Source organism: Mustela putorius, unplaced genomic scaffold (genome assembly GCF_011764305.1).
Source record: "Mustela putorius furo isolate JIRA1106 unplaced genomic scaffold, ASM1176430v1.1 tig00000487_pilon_pilon_pilon, whole genome shotgun sequence".
In the NCBI taxonomy this organism is placed as follows: domain Eukaryota; kingdom Metazoa; phylum Chordata; class Mammalia; order Carnivora; family Mustelidae; genus Mustela; species Mustela putorius.
Window position 1 is genome coordinate 5,507,236 of NW_025421399.1, and position 18,617 is coordinate 5,525,852.

Sequence of the window (18,617 nt, forward strand, 5' to 3'; positions counted from 1 at the left end):
TGGAAGCAAGTACGTTTTTGTCCAATAAATGATGAGTGAGACTAGCCAGTTGATGTTCACGTAGGGAGGCTCTAAGAAGCCTAAGACTTGTTCTTTAGCATCCTCATGGACTAGGGGCTGTCTGGTCAAGGAAAGGAAACTGGCTAGAGACTGAAATCAAAGAAGAGGAAGAAATGGGCATTGTTCTGGAGACAGATATATGTGCTCAGTTTCTTCAGAGACTTTCCTCCCCACAGGAAAGGGAAGTCGCTAAAAAGAAACAGAATTATAGTTTTCCATTATGGGCACAAACAAAAGAAGAGCTATACCATATTTTTTAAAGACTCAATATCTCCAAGATGTCAGTTCTCCCCAGAATAATCTGTAGATTCAATGCAGTTTCAATGAAAATCCCAACAGGCTGACTTTGAAAGGTATATAGTCAAGGACTCTGAAGGAACAAAAAAATGGGGAGGGAGGCTTTGCACCACTGGTTACCAAAACTTATAAAAGTTACAGATATTAGGATGCTGTGGTATCGGATTAGGGGGGAAAAAAACCAGAATAGAGAGCTCTGAAACAGCCTCGGACATTCATAGTTCCGTTATATGACAGATGTGGCTCTTCAGTTTAGCCCGGAAAGATCCTGCAACAGCTGGACATTCATGAAGCATACCTCACACTGCATATTAAACCTCACTTCACATAGAAGTCCAAAATCCATTTCACACTAAGTGCTAAATGTGCAGCGTTAAACTGTAGATATTTTATTTTTTTAAAAGATTTTATTTATTTATTTGACAGAGAGAGTTCACAAGTAGACGGAGAGGCAGGCAGAGAGAGAGAGAGAAGCAGGCTCCCTGCTGAGCAGAGAGCCCGATGCGGGACTCGATCCCAGGACCCTGAGATCATGACCTGAGCTGAAGGCAGCAGCTCAACCCACTGAGCCACACAGGCACCCCTATTTTTTTAAATTTTATTTATTTATTTGATATACAGAGAGAGACAGTGAGAGAGGAAATGCAAGCAAGGGGATTGGGAGAGGGAGAAGCAGGCTTCCCGCTGAGTAGAGAGCCCAATGCAGGGCTTGACCCCAGGACCCTAAGATCATGACCTGAGCTGAAGGCAGACACTTAATGACTGAGCCACCCAAGTATCCCAAAATTGCAGAGATTTTAGAAGAAAATAGGAAGCATCTCATAATGACCGCAGGTTGCAAAAGATTTCTTCATCAAGACCAGAAGTTACAAATCGCAATCCATAAAGAAGATGGGTCCATTTGCTTCATGAAAATTAAGAATTCATTGTCATTAAAAGATATCAAGAAAGAAAAGACAAGCTAAAAATTGGGAAAAGATATTTTCAACACATGACTGTTAAAGGATTAGAACAGTGGCCAGAACATAAAAGGGGTTCCTAAAATAAAAGAGAAATAGTCTAAAGGAAAAATGGGCACAAAATATAAGTATTTTGCAGAAGAGGAACACAAATGGTCATATGACATTTAAAAGAGCACATAAAATGCCTAACCTCATTAACAGTCAATGAGATTCAATGTAAATTAAAGCCACAATATCATTTTATTCCCATTAGTGAGGCAACATTTTGAAAAGCCAATCAATGTAAGGGCTGGCAAGGAAGCACAATGATAAGACATTACTAGTGAGACAGTAAGTGGCCATTTTTTTTTTTTTTAAAGATTTCATTTATTTTTTTGACAGATCACAAGTAGGCAGAGAGGCAGGTAGAGAGAGAGCCAGGGAAATAGGCTCCCTGCTGAGCGGAGAACCTGATGTGGGGCTCGATCCCAGGACTCTGGGATCATGACCTGAGCGGAAGGCAAAGGCTTCAACCCACTGAGCCACCCAGGTGCCCCACAGCCATTATTTACAATGGAGAAGGTGTGCTAACCTCTAGCTCAGCAGTTCCACCCCTAGATAAATATCCCAGAGAATTCTTCCCATGGGCACCAGGAGACATTTTGCAAGAACATTTATGTGGCCCTGTTTGCAGAACACAATAGAGAACCCCAATGCCCATCAACAGGAAAACAGCCAAATTGTGGTATATTCAGGTAACCCAATACCTTGTGTCGTGAACGCGAACAGAGTAAAGCCAAAAATATCAACAAGGATGCCCCTCGCTAACAGTGCTCCGGGAAATGCAAGTCACAGGGGAATAGATATTCCATTTCTATAGGGTTCAGAAGTAATGCATTTCTACAGAATTAAAAAATGTGCACAAAATATTGTTTAGGGTTGTGAGTTTGAATCCCGCATTGAATGTACAGATTACTTAAAATAAACAAATTAAAAATTTTTTAAAAATTGAAAGCAAAGGAATGATAAATGCAATGCAAGGTTGGTTTCCTGGGGCGGGCAGAAGGGGTTGGGAGGGTGTAGAAGAGGGAGGAAGATGAGATAGGGTGGGTGAGGGGCTCAGGAGTTCAAGTAAATTTCTGTTAGCTGGAAGGCAGGCACCAGGATATTTGGGTTTTGTTTTATTTCGAATTCCTTAATTATTTGTATGCATTAAAGTAACTAACCAAGGGGAAATTTTTAGAGAGTATAAGTGGCATTGAGAAATGAGCTTGAAATATTAAAAATGAGGCATATTATAAAATATGAGCCAAAGTATACTAAGAATTGCATTTATATGCAAAGATAAGAGACAGGAAGCAAAGTTTTTTTGTAGTACTTATCTCTGGATTAGAGGATTACAGGTGGTTTTTCTTTGAAGTTTTTATTTTCCTATTTCCTAAAATGAACATTTTTGTGATAATAAGAAAAGCATAAGGTTTATGATATACAGGAAAAAAAAGAAGGTGTCTGATCAAGTACACAAGTCATAGCTGTTTAATGCATTGCCACACCGAGACATGGATGCCGTTTTCAAAGAAATCATTTTGAGCCCAAAGACATCACTTTGGGCTGGTAGAAGCCTAGACTCCTCTGACAAGTGGGTCTGAAGGTGTATTTCTGGGGAGGTGTAGAAGGGTGTGTGTGGGGCTTTTTGGCCCTTAACCATGGGTCAGTGTGCTGGTGGCGTCCATAATACGGAAAAGCAAAGGTCCCGCCAACAGGAAAATTACTCATTTCTGTAGCTGGATAACAGACCTAGAGGAGTAGACGGGCTCCGTCCTGTGACCTGTCTTATCCTCCTACACTCTCATTCACTGCCATGGAATTTTCCCACGTGCAAATGAGTATCAGTTGGATAATTAATGGCCCAAATGAGCTGTACTAACACACACAAAGAAGGCTTGCATTCAAAGAAGCCATTTCCAGATCAGTAAGCCAACATTAGGGTGTGGTCACACCTGTCATAAAGGAAACGGCCGAATCCTGACATGATATTTAATGATGGCTTTAAAAGGTATCAAATTTCGTAGCTGTGAAATATCCCCAAATCATCTTACAAGACAGTGAAGATCAAAGATAAGAGTAATCCATAATAAAGACCTTCTGTCTCTCCCATGCATGAGAAAGAACACAGGAAATGGAAGCAGGGTTACCCCAGTGCAACCCTGCAGAGAACCCAGGTAACCATGGTAACTGGCTGGAACCAGACTTTTGGTTGGAAAGATTCAAATTCTAGAGCTGTTGGTTGGATTTGTGCAAAGTCCCATGAGAGAGAGCTGGTGAATTTCAAGTGCAGAGTGGTTCACTCTCTGGGGAGATAGCAACCTTTTTTTATAAAAAAATCCTGGTTCCTGAACTTACAGAACCGGAAATAACGTGTGGATCTCTATCCTCCTGCGGCCATTGCTGAAGCGCTTGGGGCCACAATGAAGTTTGATCATTGTGACTTCTGACCGGAGCAAGAACCGGAAATGGCATTTCGATGCAGCTTCCCACATTCGCAGGAAGATCATGTCTTCCCCTCTTTCCAAAGAGCTAAGACAAATACAATGTTTGGTCCATGCCCATCCGAAAGGATGATGAAGTGCAGGTTGTGCGAGGACACTGCAAAGGTCAACAGATTGGCAAGGTCGCCCAGGAAGAAGTATGTCATCTACATTGCATGAGTGCAGCGAGAGAGAGCGAACAGCACAACTGTCCATGGGGCATTCCCCCTCACAAGGTGGTTATCCCTAGTCTGAAACTGGACAAAGCCCGCAAAAAGATCCTTGAACCAGGGGCGCCTGGGTGGCTCAGTGGGTTAAACCTCTGCCTTCGGCTCAGGTCATGACCCCGGGTCCCAGGATCGAGTCCTGCGTCAGGCTCTCTGCTCAGCAGGGTGCCTGCTTCTCCCTCTCTCTCTCTGCCTCTCCGCCTATTTGTGATCTCTGTCAAAAAAAAAAAAAAAAAGGAAAAGAAAAAAGAAAAGATCCTTGAACAGAAAGCCAAATCTAGCCAAGTAGGAAAGGAAAAGGGCAAATACAAGGAAGAAACAATTGAGAAGATCCAAGAGTAAAGTAATCTTCTATGTGACTTGAAATAAAAACTGTTAAAATGAAAAAAAAAAAAAAATCCTGGTTCCTAATGGCTGGTGAGAAACGCTAGCTCTACACAGCAGTTCAAAACCCCTTACGTCTAGCAAACTTGCCTTCCTTAAAGTTACAGTAACAGTATTCAAGGAAAAAACACTTCAGGAATACTGAAGAGATTGAGCTAGAAGACCAAACATTTCCTCATAGATACATGTATCTTAAGAGCAACAAAATAGACAATTTCCTCGATATAAGCGGCATTAAAATGCCAAAGAATGGCCTGTCTATGAGTTTAAAATTCCCATGATGCTCTAATGAAGGCACTGGTTATTTCTACCTGGGAAACACAGAATTTTTTTTTAAAAGTGTGTACATCCAATTATGAAAATTCCTCACCTTTCCTGTAATTTCTTGAGTTTCTCAGGGTCTGCCTTTATCGTAATGGCTTCCTTTTCATCTGTGAAAGCAGAGACTGCCAGTCTGTTTCCATTATCATTTTGATTTGGGGAATCAGAGACTGCAAAGAAAGTAAAGGGTATGTTTTCTTGCAGGGACCCAGGCACATGCAAATGGCCTTGTATGTTCATTCTTGATGGAGAGGAGCTGGAAGACTCCACCAAGGACAAGTTGCTTTCAGGATTTAGTGAGAGGTCTTCTGTGTATAATGGAGCCCCCTGCGATGGGCTTGTTAAAGTAACATCTTCTTCTCCCCTGACGTCAAATTCATGTGCACTGTTTACTGGAAAATAACTATGGTTTTCAGCACTGACAAATAGATTCCTATTTCTAATAGGGGACAGTGGTCGACGAACACTAAACCTTGAGTTTCCCTCTGAGTCTGCACTCTGAACTAAGGTAGATGACATTGACGAGTCTACTGGAGTATCTCCTCTCGCAGCAGAATGCATTAATGATCCAGGAGTGTTGTAAGATGAACTCGCTGGTGATCTTGGAGCTGTTGATCTACCAGAAAGAAAATAGTCAAGAGAATTACTAGAGCTGTTTAGATAGGCATGCCAATCTCTTTCATAATCATGGGTACCAGACCTGTCTTCCATTGAAATACAATCTCTAAATACATTTTTAGCACTGAGGTCACCATCCAGACTAGATTTGGTGTCCCATGAAGGAAAAGCGCTGTTCTCATGTTTACTGTCACCACTGTCATTCTCTTTAGGAGATCCTCCAGGAGGTAGCTCGGGGTCTTGAAACACCCTTGGCCCAAGAGGCGGAGGTTTGGTCACGGGCTCCATTGCATTGCTTATTCTTAAGGAGCCATAACTGGACTCATTTCTTCTTACAGAATTAGCTCTCCAATTTTCAGGGTTTTCTTCAAAATTTTTATTTTTGGTCTGAGTGGCCGATATCCCAAGAAAGCGACTTCTCTTGTGATTGGAAGGAGAACGAGTTGGGTGCATACCAGCCAACAAAAGTTCTTCCTCGACAAGAGTCTCTTCCTCAGTGTCATCACCATCTCCGCCAGGGTTTAATGATAAAATGGAATAAAAATCTTCGTCTCTGAACCTAAATGGTGCCCTTCTTGGTCCTCCCGGGTTGGTGGTTATGAGTGGTGGCCCCAAGGACTCACTCAACATTTGAGGACTGTTTGTTCCTTGGAAGGCCTGACGTAGGCCTGGATATAGCTCATTCTGGGAAAGAGCACTTGGGTCTCCTTTTTTGGCTCTCTCAGGGGTATTCTCAGTCGTGGTCATTAACTGTGAGGATGAGACGAAGTTTCTTCTCTCTCGAGTTGGCCTCTTCAGCTTAGTGTCACTTGTCCACATTGGGCCCTCTTGTTGAACTACTGGATCTGCATGCAGAAAAGACAAGTTTGTTGTTTTACTATAGGTGCTCATGGATGAAAGACCCTTAACACCAACACTGAGAATCCCTCAAGTCAACAAAGAAGCCTAGAGAAGAAAATATGCTTGGTTAAGACGGCTGGATGTACAAAAGGACAACAGTAGAATTAGCTTTCTTTTCACTGCTTCTTTTGTACATTTGTGGAGCTTAGGCTGGTTCTGGGGAGACGGGGTGACCCTGAGGATACAGATTGTTTCTGTGGAAGCTTTTGGGAAGACTGTCCAGTCCAGGTCAGCCAGGGCTGGTAATGGGGAAGTCTCTCGAATGACGGTTTTCATTCCAGTATTTATGGAGAAGGAAAACCAGCCCTCCATGAAAACCACCAGTGCCTCCTCATCTGGTTTCATTCAGCGTACATTTACGACACTCCTGCTTCACACACAGCTTTGCAAAATCTTAAGGAAAATATAATCTACCTTGGCAGATGGGGGGGGAGGCTCTAGAAGCTGGTATCCAGTTACCCTGATGATTTTGGTTATATTTACTGCTTAGTGTGATAAAAATTATAACTCTCTCATGAGATCATTACCTTGTCTTTGTCATTCGCCTCCAGTCGATCTATAACCTCTTGGTATGAGAGAATTCTTCCCTCTACCCCCTGATTCTAAAGTATTAAGAGATGTACAGGAAGGTGGAGGCAAAGAGCCCAAATGAGTAGGAATTAATAGCGGTGAAGTCACGTGGTCAAAACCTGCCTTATAAAAATAATGATTAAGCACTACTTACTGAGGGTGTGTACAGAATGGGCCAGGCACTATACTAACTGCATTACATACACACATTTGGGCCTCACAACCCTATGAAACAGGTACCATAATCACACCACACTATAATCAAGGGCACCAAGGCTCCTGGAGATCGTATTTCTAGTAAATGATGGTGCGATCACTTGAACTCAAGCCTGCCTGACGCTATGGTGTTCTCAGTCCCTACCCTGAGTCCCCCTTAAGAAACTGGGTGGCCTTTCCATTTCCTCATGAAAATGAGAATCCATTTAATTCATTGTGATGCTGTGTGTGCTGTTCACGGTTTTTTACCCTCTCGATGTGGATAGGACACTAAGTACTTCTCTGATTCCATTTCTCTTTGTTTTTCTCTCTGTTCCCTCCTGGCGTCGGCCTTCCTGCCCGGGTCCCCTCATGGCATCCTGCAGCATCTAACAAGGCACTGCTGTCCTTGTTGTTCAGCTTCTAAAGCCACTCACCCCACAGAGGGGACAGGACTCCACCAGCTTGGGAAGGCCTGTGCCGGTACTAGCTCAGGCAAGGATTTGATTTGCAAATCCTCAGAGCATCTGGCCGAGCCAAGGGCCAAGTCAATACTGACTCACTTTAATTGAGGGCCTCCCGGGGAGCACCAGCTTCTAACGTCCTAATACTCTGTAAGCCTCTTTTATTGTTAACTGCATGGGACACTCAGCGACACGGTGCGCGTTTTTACTCATCAGCTCTTCCAGAAATCAGTTAAGCTCTCCTATCGGGCCCCTCGTGGGTTTTCGAAACCCCAGTAAGAGATGAATCAGCAATTCCAGGGAGCTCTGAGCAGCTCATACAGGAGTGGAGCTGGTTTGGATCGTGGTCTGAGGGACACATGCTTCTGTGTGACCCACTGAATTCTCTGGATAGTTTAGGGCGGGTGGAAAAAGTGATAACAGGAGATTTGGAAACACAGGCTCTGGTTGATTCCTTTTCATTTTGAATTTGATGAAGGGCCTTGGAGATCAGCTCAGTGCTGGGACCCAAATCTTCTGGTCTGTCCCTGAACAGGTAGCAGCCCCTCTGCCCTGAGCCAGTTTAATCTGGACTTCAGGAGACACCAACGCAAAATGAGCCATTAGGGCAGCTTCTGAAACGGGGAACTGGACACTCAGCGGGAACCACAATTTTTTCAAGGAAGCTATGGGGGTGCCACCCAGGGACACTGGCTTCAGAACACAGTAGGATGATGCCTGCGGGTCCCAGCACAGCCCAGGAACGCATCTTCACCCTCTTTGCCACCACCACCGCCTTCTCTTGAAAGGTCCAATCACCCTTTCCTGACGTGTTTCCCCTAAAGGTGGCAGGTGGCACCATTGTATATTTACTCTATTTTAATCTGATTTCTTATGTCTACCTGAGAGGGAGCAGATCTCATAGCTCTGGGGCGCGGATGAAACACCCCCTTCGGTATGCTGGGATGTACTATTCATAGACCAGACCCTACAGATTCTGCCGAATGCATCTGGGACCCCGTGTGGACTTTAACTTAGAAGTGGGGGCGCCTCCCACATCTGGGAGTTCAACGAGGTGCGACGGAATGTTATAGAGGCAACAAGATGAAGCCAGAACAGGCCCCTGTCTGCCCTCTGGCTCTGTCCGATCTAAACTTCTTTATGTGCTTGACCAGCCAGTAGTTTTCCTACATTCCAAGAGCCATAGGCTTTGAACTTTTTCCTCTGGTTATACAAGTAGTCGCTCTTCATTTGAAGAAATATTGGAACTTTCAGAAGATGAAGAAAACAAAATCACCCATAGTCCAAAACTCAGATAGCCATTGCTCCTGTTCAGGAACTCAGGGGTGGGTTGCCAACTCAAGACCCCCGGGTTATTTTCATCCTATGTAGGGCTTTGGTTCAACCTTTGAACACTGAGGCAACCACTTTCACGTGGAGGCTGTATGTTCTGGTTTACCTCAGGCCCCACAGCCCTGGTTATGTGTTTCTCCTGCCACATCTGTCTGTTCCCTGATGGCACTGGATTTACAACTCTGAGCTCTCTTACCTAGCCTTACCTCTTCAAAAAACCAAAATTGGAATATTTGGGTACATCCAACTTTATGTCCTGCTTTCTTTCCCTAAAACTTTTTATTGTGAGCATGATCTCCTGCCATTAAATTCAATTATTCTTTGAGAACAGGATATTAAGTACAGGTTAAGATACATTACATAAATGTATCATAATTTAACTCTTCTCCTATTCCTGGGTATGTAAGTTGTTTCATGGTTTTTGCCGTTACAAATTACCCCAAGATAAATGTCCTTGCTCATACAACTTCCACTGTGTGTCTCATTAGACCAGATTTGTAGGCGTGGAATTGCTACATCAAAGATTTGACCCTTCTAAAGACTTCACAGATGTTGCGTAATTCCAGTTTGTAATTACCCTACAGGTAGGATATGAACCTATCTCTCATAGCTGTGTCACCAGCAACTCATGCCGAGGGCTTGGCATAGCATCTGACACAACAGTGCCCAGGAAATGCTACTCATTTCACTACCAGTATTGAGTATTATTTTAAAAACCTTAGCCAGTTTGGGAGGCCAGATTGCTCTCGTGCAAATTCCCATGTATTACTTAGTGAGATTCAACTTGTTTTGGTTTTTTTTTTTTTTTTGTCCAAATGTTTATTAGGTTATTATGAAATTATCTGCTATGCCTCTTCCCATTTTTCTATTAGGGACTCATGTTTTTTCTTATTGATTTGTAAGAGCTTTCTATATATTACCTCTTTGCCACATTTGCTTCAAATCTCTCCCTGATACAATTCAAACATCTGGCTCCTACTCCGATTTATGCAAACCACTTTAGCATGTGAGAGGAAAAATTAGAGACTAGCGAGGAAAAAATTGGGGGAAGACAAGGAGCCCTTATCCTTATGTAAGAGAAAACTGAATATATACCAAAAAATTGGGACAAATTCTCAGTGAATTTCAGGATAACAGAAGATGTCTTCTGGGTACAGGCGGAAGACTGTATGGAAACCTCATGGGTTCAGAAATGTTCTATGCATGGGGAACCTCATCTTTCAGATAATATTCAGGGGTTTACTAAGGTCCCTGGGGAGATGGCAGGAGAGAAACTAATAATAATTTGTGCCCACTAGAGCTGATCAATACATTATTTCCTTTAGTTATTACAGCATTACAGTGAAGTAGATTTTATTATCTTGAATTTTAGACAAGGGAACTATAATCCAGAGTGTCTGCTTGATCAGCCCTTGGCTCCAAGGCTAGGAGAAAGATGACATTGGAGGAATTAGAAGACAGGTTTTCTCTTCTCAACAGGAGGTGTTAGATCACTAGGAGCCTGTGACATCCGGTTGCTATAGATTCACGTATGCTCTCATTGACCTTCCTTCCAAGCCATCCAAGCCACTACGGTGTCCTATATTTACAGGTGTCCACCAAAGCATAGATCACATGTTAAAATACAGCCAACTGCATTCATTGCATGGTGAAGTGGGATGCTCAGTGGTTTCTCCAAGGGGAAGACTAGGTCCACGGCAAGGTTGGCTGTCCAGTGTCACTTTCTTTGAGTGCCATGGAGACTCCTTGGGTACTATGTCTTCTGCCACCACAGGGGAGGGGAATGTGGTCAGTGGAGCAGCATGGCTTAGGAAGCTCAGGCCTGAAAGAGGGGGGTATGCACCAGTGTTTGGAAATAAAGCATATATTTATTTCGATGTTTTTTCTTACACACTGAGATCCTGAAACCCTGGATCAGAAGTGAGAAGATCCCTGTGGGACGTGAGCAGCCTGCCACCCACAGACACCCATCCATCCCTCCTGGGCCAGGTGAGATATCCCCAGAGTTGCACACTGCTTCTCCACCCTCGTTCCCCACCCCAACCCCACCACCTGCCACCCAGATGCCCTTTCCAGAGGCCAAATGGCTGCCCTCCACTTAAAATGATGCACAATCACGCTTAATGGAATAAATTGGAGAAGGAATAAAAACAAACTACCTACCTTCTCTACCTTTTCCTGGCAGCCTTCTTCCTCTTGAAGAAGGAACTAGAACTAATGGTTTGCTTTCAAAACCTTTTAAGCATTTCATTTTAAGGTACACTCTCCTCCACATAAAAGCACACGTGTCTAAAAACCATACAGAATTCACCAGGTAACAGTTCAAGTCAATTCTCTCCAAGGACCAAGATGCATGAGCCACGAGTCCTTACCTGGTCCCCTGAGGGCCTGTGCCTTCAGTCTGCTTCTGTCCCCCGGCACTCTTGGGTTCTGCATTTCTGGGCTGACTGTCAGTCTCCCCAGGTTTGGCCTCCTCTTCCTTGATAAAATCTGTGATGCCAGGGTTGCTGAAAGGTGTAAAAGCTTTTCAATAATTAATTTTTTTTTTTTAAACAGGAAAACAGCTTCTGCATAAAGAATGCTCAAAGGGCCCAGCAGTGGGGAACTGGGCCCAGGTGGTCAGAGAAGAACTGGATTTGGAACCTGGCTCTGGGACCTTGGAGCTGTGTGAGCTCGGGAAGATCACTTCACCTCTTGAAGCCTCAGTTTCCCCACCTAGTAAATGAAATAATAATACCTAATTTGCAAAGTCGTTATCACCATGAATGAGTACCTGTGACACCTGCAATGCAGAGTCTATAAGGGAGTGTGTCCTTTCGCTAAGAAGTGTCTAGTTTGCCGTTCATAGATGTTGGGTTGGGCATGTTGCTAACATTGTCAAGAACCATCTGCATTTGGGACACACAAAAGCCCTCTCCCCAACTGCACTTCCAAGATTGAATCACAGCCTATTTTGTTTCTGTATATCCTGAGGTGGTTTATTAGCAGCTCACATGGCCTTCCAAAAAGGTTCCAGGCATCCAGGCTAAGTATACCCGTTTTCTTTGCTGTGTGCTATGCACCACTGTGCTGGATGATAAACTCACAGGAAGATGGTAGCTGGAGTGCTAATATGGGTTGAGGTCCCAATGAGTATTTTTAAAAAATTCCCATTTTGAACCAGGTTGCTAATTGGTTTGAATAATCTCACATTCCTTCTGCGCATAAGAAGCATCAGCGCACGTGGAGTTTGGGGCAAGAGTTCCAGTATTTTCCATGCCCCTCTGCAAGTTCTTGGGTTTACAAGGCAGTTAGTCAAATTGTGACTATCTGAACTAAATCTTTTCAAGAGAATTTGCTTGGCTCATCCCCTCCTGGACAGTTCAGAAATTTCACAAATGACCATGGCCAGCAGGCAACGTGGGTAAAACTGAGAAGGCCCTTGAGTTGTGTGCGAGAGAGCAGCTGTTCTTGGCCCGTGAAGACAACTGGATTTATGTTCCCAAATATCAGTTGTGCTTGCGTGAATAGTTTTTGTCCAGATTCAGGAAATGAATGAAAGTTCTCCATGGTGGCCCATGAAGCTGAGTTTATTTTTTTTTTTTTTTAAAGATTTTATTTATTTATTTGACAGACAGAGATCACAAGCAGGCAGAGAGGCAGGCAGAGAGAGAGAGAGAGGAGGGAGCAGGCTCCCTGCTGAGCAGAGAGCCCGATGCGGGACTCGATCCCAGGACCCTGAGATCATGACCTGAGCCGAAGGCAGCGGCTTAACCCACTGAGCCACCCAGGCGCCCTGAAGCTGAGTTTAATACAATGATTAGGTACACCCTGCTTCTCCTGATGGGCCCCAGAAGGGGAAGGCACTCGGTTCTGTGCCCCCAAGAGAGAGGACCATGTTCTATTGGGGACATGCTAGAAAGGAGGCTGCCAGTCGTGAAGGCTCATGTAGGGCAAGTTGGTGGAGCCTGGAGAGGTGACCAGAAGGGAGAGAAGAGAGTTCTCTAGAAACTGAGGATCTATTCTTCAGAGAGTGTAGGGTAGTGATGAGACACAGTTTCCCCAACCTTGAGGAGGGTGGGAGGGGCTTTAACAGTACAGAACCCTGCATGGAGGAGGAGAGGGAGACACTTCCTCAGTACCAAGGGTTTCTCCCTTGTCTCCTAGGACCTCATCCCTCCCAGTTCCCAGCCATTGACAACTGCCTCCCACCTTTATCTGATGACAGGGCAGGAGGTGACAGGATTCTGACTGAGCAGACAGGGGACCAGGGAAGGAGCAGGCTTAGGGCTCCAGCCCAAAGGTCCCAAGGCATAAGGATTGTGCTTTGATTTCCAGCAGGGATCCCATCAGAATATTCACATTTCCTTCACATCCCGTGCAGCAGAAGCTTGCACTGCCCACAGCCTCATGCCCCCAGCCCTCTCCACGCCCTCACACATGCCCACAGATCACAGGGGTGTGATCCTCCTCCCCAAGGACCTTTCTTCCCTAGCCTGAACTAACCAGCAGTTCTTCCTAGGTCTGTTTCCAGTTTTTTCCCCCTTGACTCTGCTCTGACTCTGCTTTGACCAGAACTTTCAGGATTTCTAGGACCTTTAGCATTTACATATTCTAACATTGCCTGAGGTAGGCATCTTCTTTCTCCTACTGGTTGGTAAGCTCCTTAAGCATGAGGACCCTGTCTCAGCCAGCCTGTGTTGCCTTGTCTCCTGTAGGACAGTCATTGCTTAGTGGAGTTTGTAGGGCTCCCGAAGATGCGTTCAGCTACCCAGCTACTATAGGGGATTCCAAAAGTAGAACAAACTTTTTCTCGTGCTAAACATCCAAGATGACTAGATAATAGGTTATTTTGTCTTCTTGTTTACAAAAAAAAAATCTTTCTTCAAAGCACCAGATTTTTAAAATGATTTTCAAAAATTACCACCTTGTCTCTGAGTTTTCAGCAAACGATAGTCTTAAAGCTGAAAACCTGGAAATTGCTTTACTAGGTCTGGCGGTGAAGCTGGTAGTGTGGGCAGGAGCCTCTGACTCTGGGCAATTTGAACCTCAGTATTTACAACTGTGAAATGGGAATATTCCTACCTTGCTGAATTATTGCCAAGTTTAGCAGTAATGTACATAAATGGCCTCACTCAGCGTCTGGTGTTTATTAGTTGCTCTAAATGGTAGCTGTAGCTTCTGCCATAAGCAGTTTACTATTACTACTACTATTACTACGACTAATTGGGAATCTGAAGTCACTCCCATGAGAGAACTGGACTGGACCAGAAACTTGTTATGTAGGTTTCATCGGTTGAGAATCATCTATTCAGCAGCTTTCACTGCTGTGCACTTCTTGCTACTCCCTCCCTCAATCTTCTATAAAATCCAAAAGGCAAACAGCAACTCCCTTTCTATTATAATCTGTTCAACAAATACCCATGTGCCTTTGCTATGTAATAATGCACAAAGATGAGTAAGACATTTTGGTCATGACCTTAAAGATTGTAATCCAATTTAGCTGTACCGTTGACTTCTTCCTTGTGATGCCTTTAGAGTCTATGAAAAGCAAATTCTTAACAAAATATTCTTTTTTCACCACCTGAAATTGCAGTCACAAATGAGGCAACCTAAGCTGCATAGCTTGTATGGGCCCTGATTGCGGTTCCTAATCCCCTTACCGGTGACCAAATCGAACCAAACTTCAGACCTCTGGGGCTTTTCCAGGATGGTCCTCCCTGTGGCATGGGACATACATTAACCAGCAGAAAGACGCAAGTTATATTTACACTTTTACACTCTTCAGGGAGGAGTACAGACAGACCCCTTGCTTTCCAGAGGAGGGAGAGAATTGTGTTCAGGAGTCTCATTACCGTGACTCAACACCCTGAAGTCTGCCAGTGAATTTGGGGGAGACTTTGGTTTGCTTTACACCATACCCTCTTGTAGTTATCTGAGCAAGGTGATGGCTCCGGTAGAAAAGAAACCCAATAGCTATTTAATCAAACGTGTCTGCCCTAGTTCTCTTGATGATGCTGGGACACGGTCATTGTTGACGGAGTAGTTCTTAATTTGACCAGGAAAAAGGGGGGGAAAGGTAGTCATCTCATATTTATACAAGGCCCTGCTGACTGAGAACCAAGCCCACATAACGGTCCAGCTTCCTTCCAGGTGCCTGATCATCCGTCAGGTCTTGACGTTACTTGCCATACACAGACACGGTTCTTGAGAGACAACGTCGAAAAGAAAGAGAGAAATTTACAATTCCTAAACCTTGACATTCCCCTCCTCCCCACCGTGGACTAGGAGGTGCCAAGATTCTAAGAGCTGTCTTCTTTAAAAACAGTATTGCTTCCTTTAGACCGTGGGAAGCGTTCGTGGTGCTGCCTTGGTGTAACAGGCAGCTTTCCGAACAGTCACAAATAACAGGCCGCGCCTATTCGCCGCTTTGGGTGTGCTGGAAACGTGCGTCGTCTCACATACCCAGAGGAGATCTTAATTAAAGCTTAATTATGGACCATAAATATGTTTTATTTTGGAGCCCAGGAGGTGGGATTTTTGATTTGGGGAGATGTGGGGCCTAATAAGTAGGCAGGAAAGGGAATGTAAACAGTGACTGAGCCCTTTAATTTGTCCCCTCTCAGCGCGGTTCTCAAGGGGTTTCCAGTTCCAGCCTGAGCCCCGGGAAGCACCTGCCCCCTGCCCACCGCGCCCCACCGCAGGGACCTGCGCGTCGTCGCCTTGCGCCTGGTCACGTGGCCCCTGGCTTCCGGGGAACACGGAAGGGCCCCACGCGGGAGTGAAGAAATCCAAGGAGTCTCGCGAGATGACGGGATTTTATTGGTCGCTCACTCCGGGGGCGCTGTGAGGGAGGAGGTCGGGAGAAGGGGCATCGGGTGTCTGGTCTTCCTGCTCCCCTGCACACCTCACCGCCCTGGGTTGGTCGTGTGATCTCGCCCTCCGGTCCCCCTGCCCTCCTCCCGTCCACCTGGCTTCTGGAAGCTTCGCGTCTCCCTCTCCCTGCCGCTGCTGTGCTGTGTGCCTGGCCTAGGGCGACTTACCACACCAGGTAAATTTTACTGGGCCTCCTGGGGCCGGGCAGGCACAGCACAGGGATCTCCACCGGGGTGGGGCTGGAGACGGGGAAGTAGCACAGGGTGGCGGGGGACTCGGGCACGGGCCCCGGGGACAAGGAGGGGGGGCTCATGAAAGAGGGAATGGGCCCCGGAGGCAGATGGGGGGAGGGGGCCTGGGCCGCCGGGGTGGCAGGTGGCACGAGTGGCAGGAGGAGGCAGCAGTAATTGGAATTGAGCGGCCGAACGGGGGAGAAAGCAAAGACGGAGCAGTAAGGGGAATATTCAACACAGAACAGGGGGTGCTCGCTGCTGTCACCTGCACAAAAGAAAAAGAGCAGTCAGGAAGCAGCACTCACGGTGGGTAAGGACATAAAAAAAAAAAAAAAGCCTGTGAATGAATCAGAACTCAAAAAGTGTTCTTCGGGCGGGCGTGTCCAGGTGTCCTAGCGGCAGCAGGCTTGGATCTCAGAGTCACTGAAGAGTTAACTGAGGGACATGGCCTCATCATCACACCCTGTTCCAGCCAATAGTCTCTGGCATCCCTGCCAGACGCAAGGAAGTTCTTTCCCCACCATGTTCCTGCGTGGAAGCGCTGGGTCCCTTCTCCTCTCCCACAGCCAGTCTAATTAGCTGTGCTGGCAGCAACATACGGTGGCTGGCAGGGTCTCACCTAGATAAGGCTCTCCCCCCACCAGTCCTCCAGCTGTCCACAGGAGGAGGTGGCGGTCATGCCCTAATCTGGCCTTTCTGCTGCAGAGAGGAGGCCTGGGAAAAGAGAAAGAAGCAGAGAGATCCTGGTGGGATCGTGGAAAGGGAGAGGGACCAAGGAGGAGAGAAGCAGTTGGGCGAGGGAGGCGTCCAAGTGAAGTTAATGATTTGCTCGCTAACCTCACACTTAATCTGCCAGCCTTGCTGGAGGCTGAGTGTGGGCACCTGATGGAGTCACGATCCAGAGGGACCCCCTCGTGCGTGACAGATTTCTCAGCTCTGCAATGAACCAGCTGGGTCACCTTGGATCAACTGCTTACCTTCTCGAAACCTGTTTCCTCATCTGCAAAATGAGACAGGTGTTTTCTCTAGCCTTGTTCCTCTAAGGGTGGTCCTTCGACCACCAGCATGGATGTCCCCTGCCAGCTCAGCTTCTTAGACATGCAGAATCTCGGCCCACCCAAACCTACCTAATCAGAACCTGAAGCTTCTCAGGGTCCCCAGATATCTTTCATCAACTTTAAAGTTCTAGAAGCAAGGCTCTGAGATGGGTATCCAAACCTCTGTGATGACAGTCACCTGTAGTGCTTGTTAAAGACGTGGTTTTGCAGGCGACTTTATTGGAGATACTGAGATTCTGATGCTCTGGGTCAGGAATAGGAACCCGGAATGTGCGTTTCAATCATGTATTTCCCTGCTGATTCTTATCAGGGAAATTTGGGAAAGAGTGCAGCTGAAATCAGTTCCAGTTCTAAAATGCCATCATTCCACGAACCATCCAGTTGAAAATCATTACCTCCAGTATAATGCAGGAGGCGGTCCTTATTTACTTGTATCCTGTGTAGAATCTGATGCGATTATCTGTTCCTTCATTTCCAAATGCCTCCCTAGGCTCCTGGAGTGGCTCCTACTTTCCACATCGTTTCTCTGTGATTGTCTTGTCCTTCTGTCCTTTCTCCACATTATCTCTGCTTGCTCCATACACTCTCTCAGGAAAGACACTCTTCGGCCCCCTTGCACTCCAGGCCCTTGAATTCCTGCTGGCGGCCGGGAGCTCTCCGCTGAGCCACAGACCTGGATCATCAGGTGCTTCCTGGCGTTTCTTTCTGGCCAGCCTGCCTGCCCCTCAAACTCAACACTCACGGAAGGTGGTCCACTCTCTTTTTGCTTTCTTAGCCTCGGCAAAGGCGTCCTTCACTGGCCTAGTTTCCTAGGCCAGAACTCCAGCTTCTCTTTTGTTCCTCCTTTTTTCTTATCCTCACACCCAAGGGTCACCAAGTTCTGCCAGGTGTACTTCCTTGAACATTCTCAAGCCCAGTCCTTCTCTCCCCACCCCACCCCCCACCCCCTGACCCAAATCCCTCTGCTTTTAATCTAGGCTCAGCCCTTGTTTCTCTCTGGGTGTACTGTACCTACAGTTTGTCTGGTGCCTCAGCCTCTGTCAGACTGCCCTCACCCTCCAGCAGTCCCCTTTCCATGTTGGTCTGCTTTTAAAAATGCCAGTTGAATTGCATCACTTCCCACTTAGATCCCCTCTCTGGCTGATTCTGGGACATTCAAGGCCCTTGGGGACCTGGTCTTTGCCTACCTACAGGGTGTCTGCTTTATAGTCTACACTTCCTAAAGCAGAATTTCTCAAACTCAAATGTGCCTACAGACATTGCAGAGATCTTATTAAAGGGAAGTTCAGGTTCAGTAAATCTGGGCTGGGACCTGAGGTTCTGCATTCCTAACAAGCTCTCTGGTGATGCCTCTGCTATAGTCTGGGGATGCTTCAAGGCCCAAGGCCCTAGACTACTTGCCATTCTTCGACATGTGTCTGTCTTTCCCCCTCTTTTTTGTCTCTCTCTTCTATGCCTTTGCATACTCCATACCTCCTCTGGGGCACATCATTCTTGCCTTCCCCGCTGGCTACATCTCCTGTCCTTTAGGAATTATACCCCACTTGTCCCTGACCACAAGCTCGTGGAACTTACCTTTGTAGGGACATGTTGGTGTCCTGCCCTCCCACTAAGCTGTGAGTCCCTGGAGGACC

At 46.0% G+C, this 18,617-nt stretch overlaps 1 protein-coding gene and 1 long non-coding RNA gene across 4 annotated transcripts in view; one reads left to right on the top strand and one right to left on the bottom strand.

The window, feature by feature from the left end:
* The window catches only part of LOC123392283, a 31,147-nt gene extending 18,831 nt beyond the window's left edge, over window positions 1–12,316 (top strand). Inside the window, exons 3-4 of the long non-coding RNA XR_006606994.1 lie at window positions 10,736–10,826; window positions 11,394–12,316. This is a non-coding gene — a long non-coding RNA (uncharacterized LOC123392283). The remainder of the gene's footprint in view (window positions 1–10,735; window positions 10,827–11,393) is intronic.
* MARCHF10 (membrane associated ring-CH-type finger 10) overlaps window positions 1–18,617 on the bottom strand; it is an 85,949-nt gene that overhangs the window by 21,770 nt on the left and 45,562 nt on the right. For 2 of the 3 annotated variants that reach the window (XM_004749231.3, XM_004749230.3), the window contains exons 5-6: window positions 11,210–11,344; window positions 4,808–6,221 (exon numbers count right to left, since the gene is read on the bottom strand). In XM_004749231.3, coding sequence (XP_004749288.1) covers window positions 4,808–6,221; window positions 11,210–11,344 — 1,549 coding nt within the window. Of the gene's footprint in view, window positions 1–4,807; window positions 6,222–11,209; window positions 11,345–15,592; window positions 16,191–18,617 lie in introns of those variants that run through there. The other variant, XM_013054546.2, reaches the window with a different exon arrangement.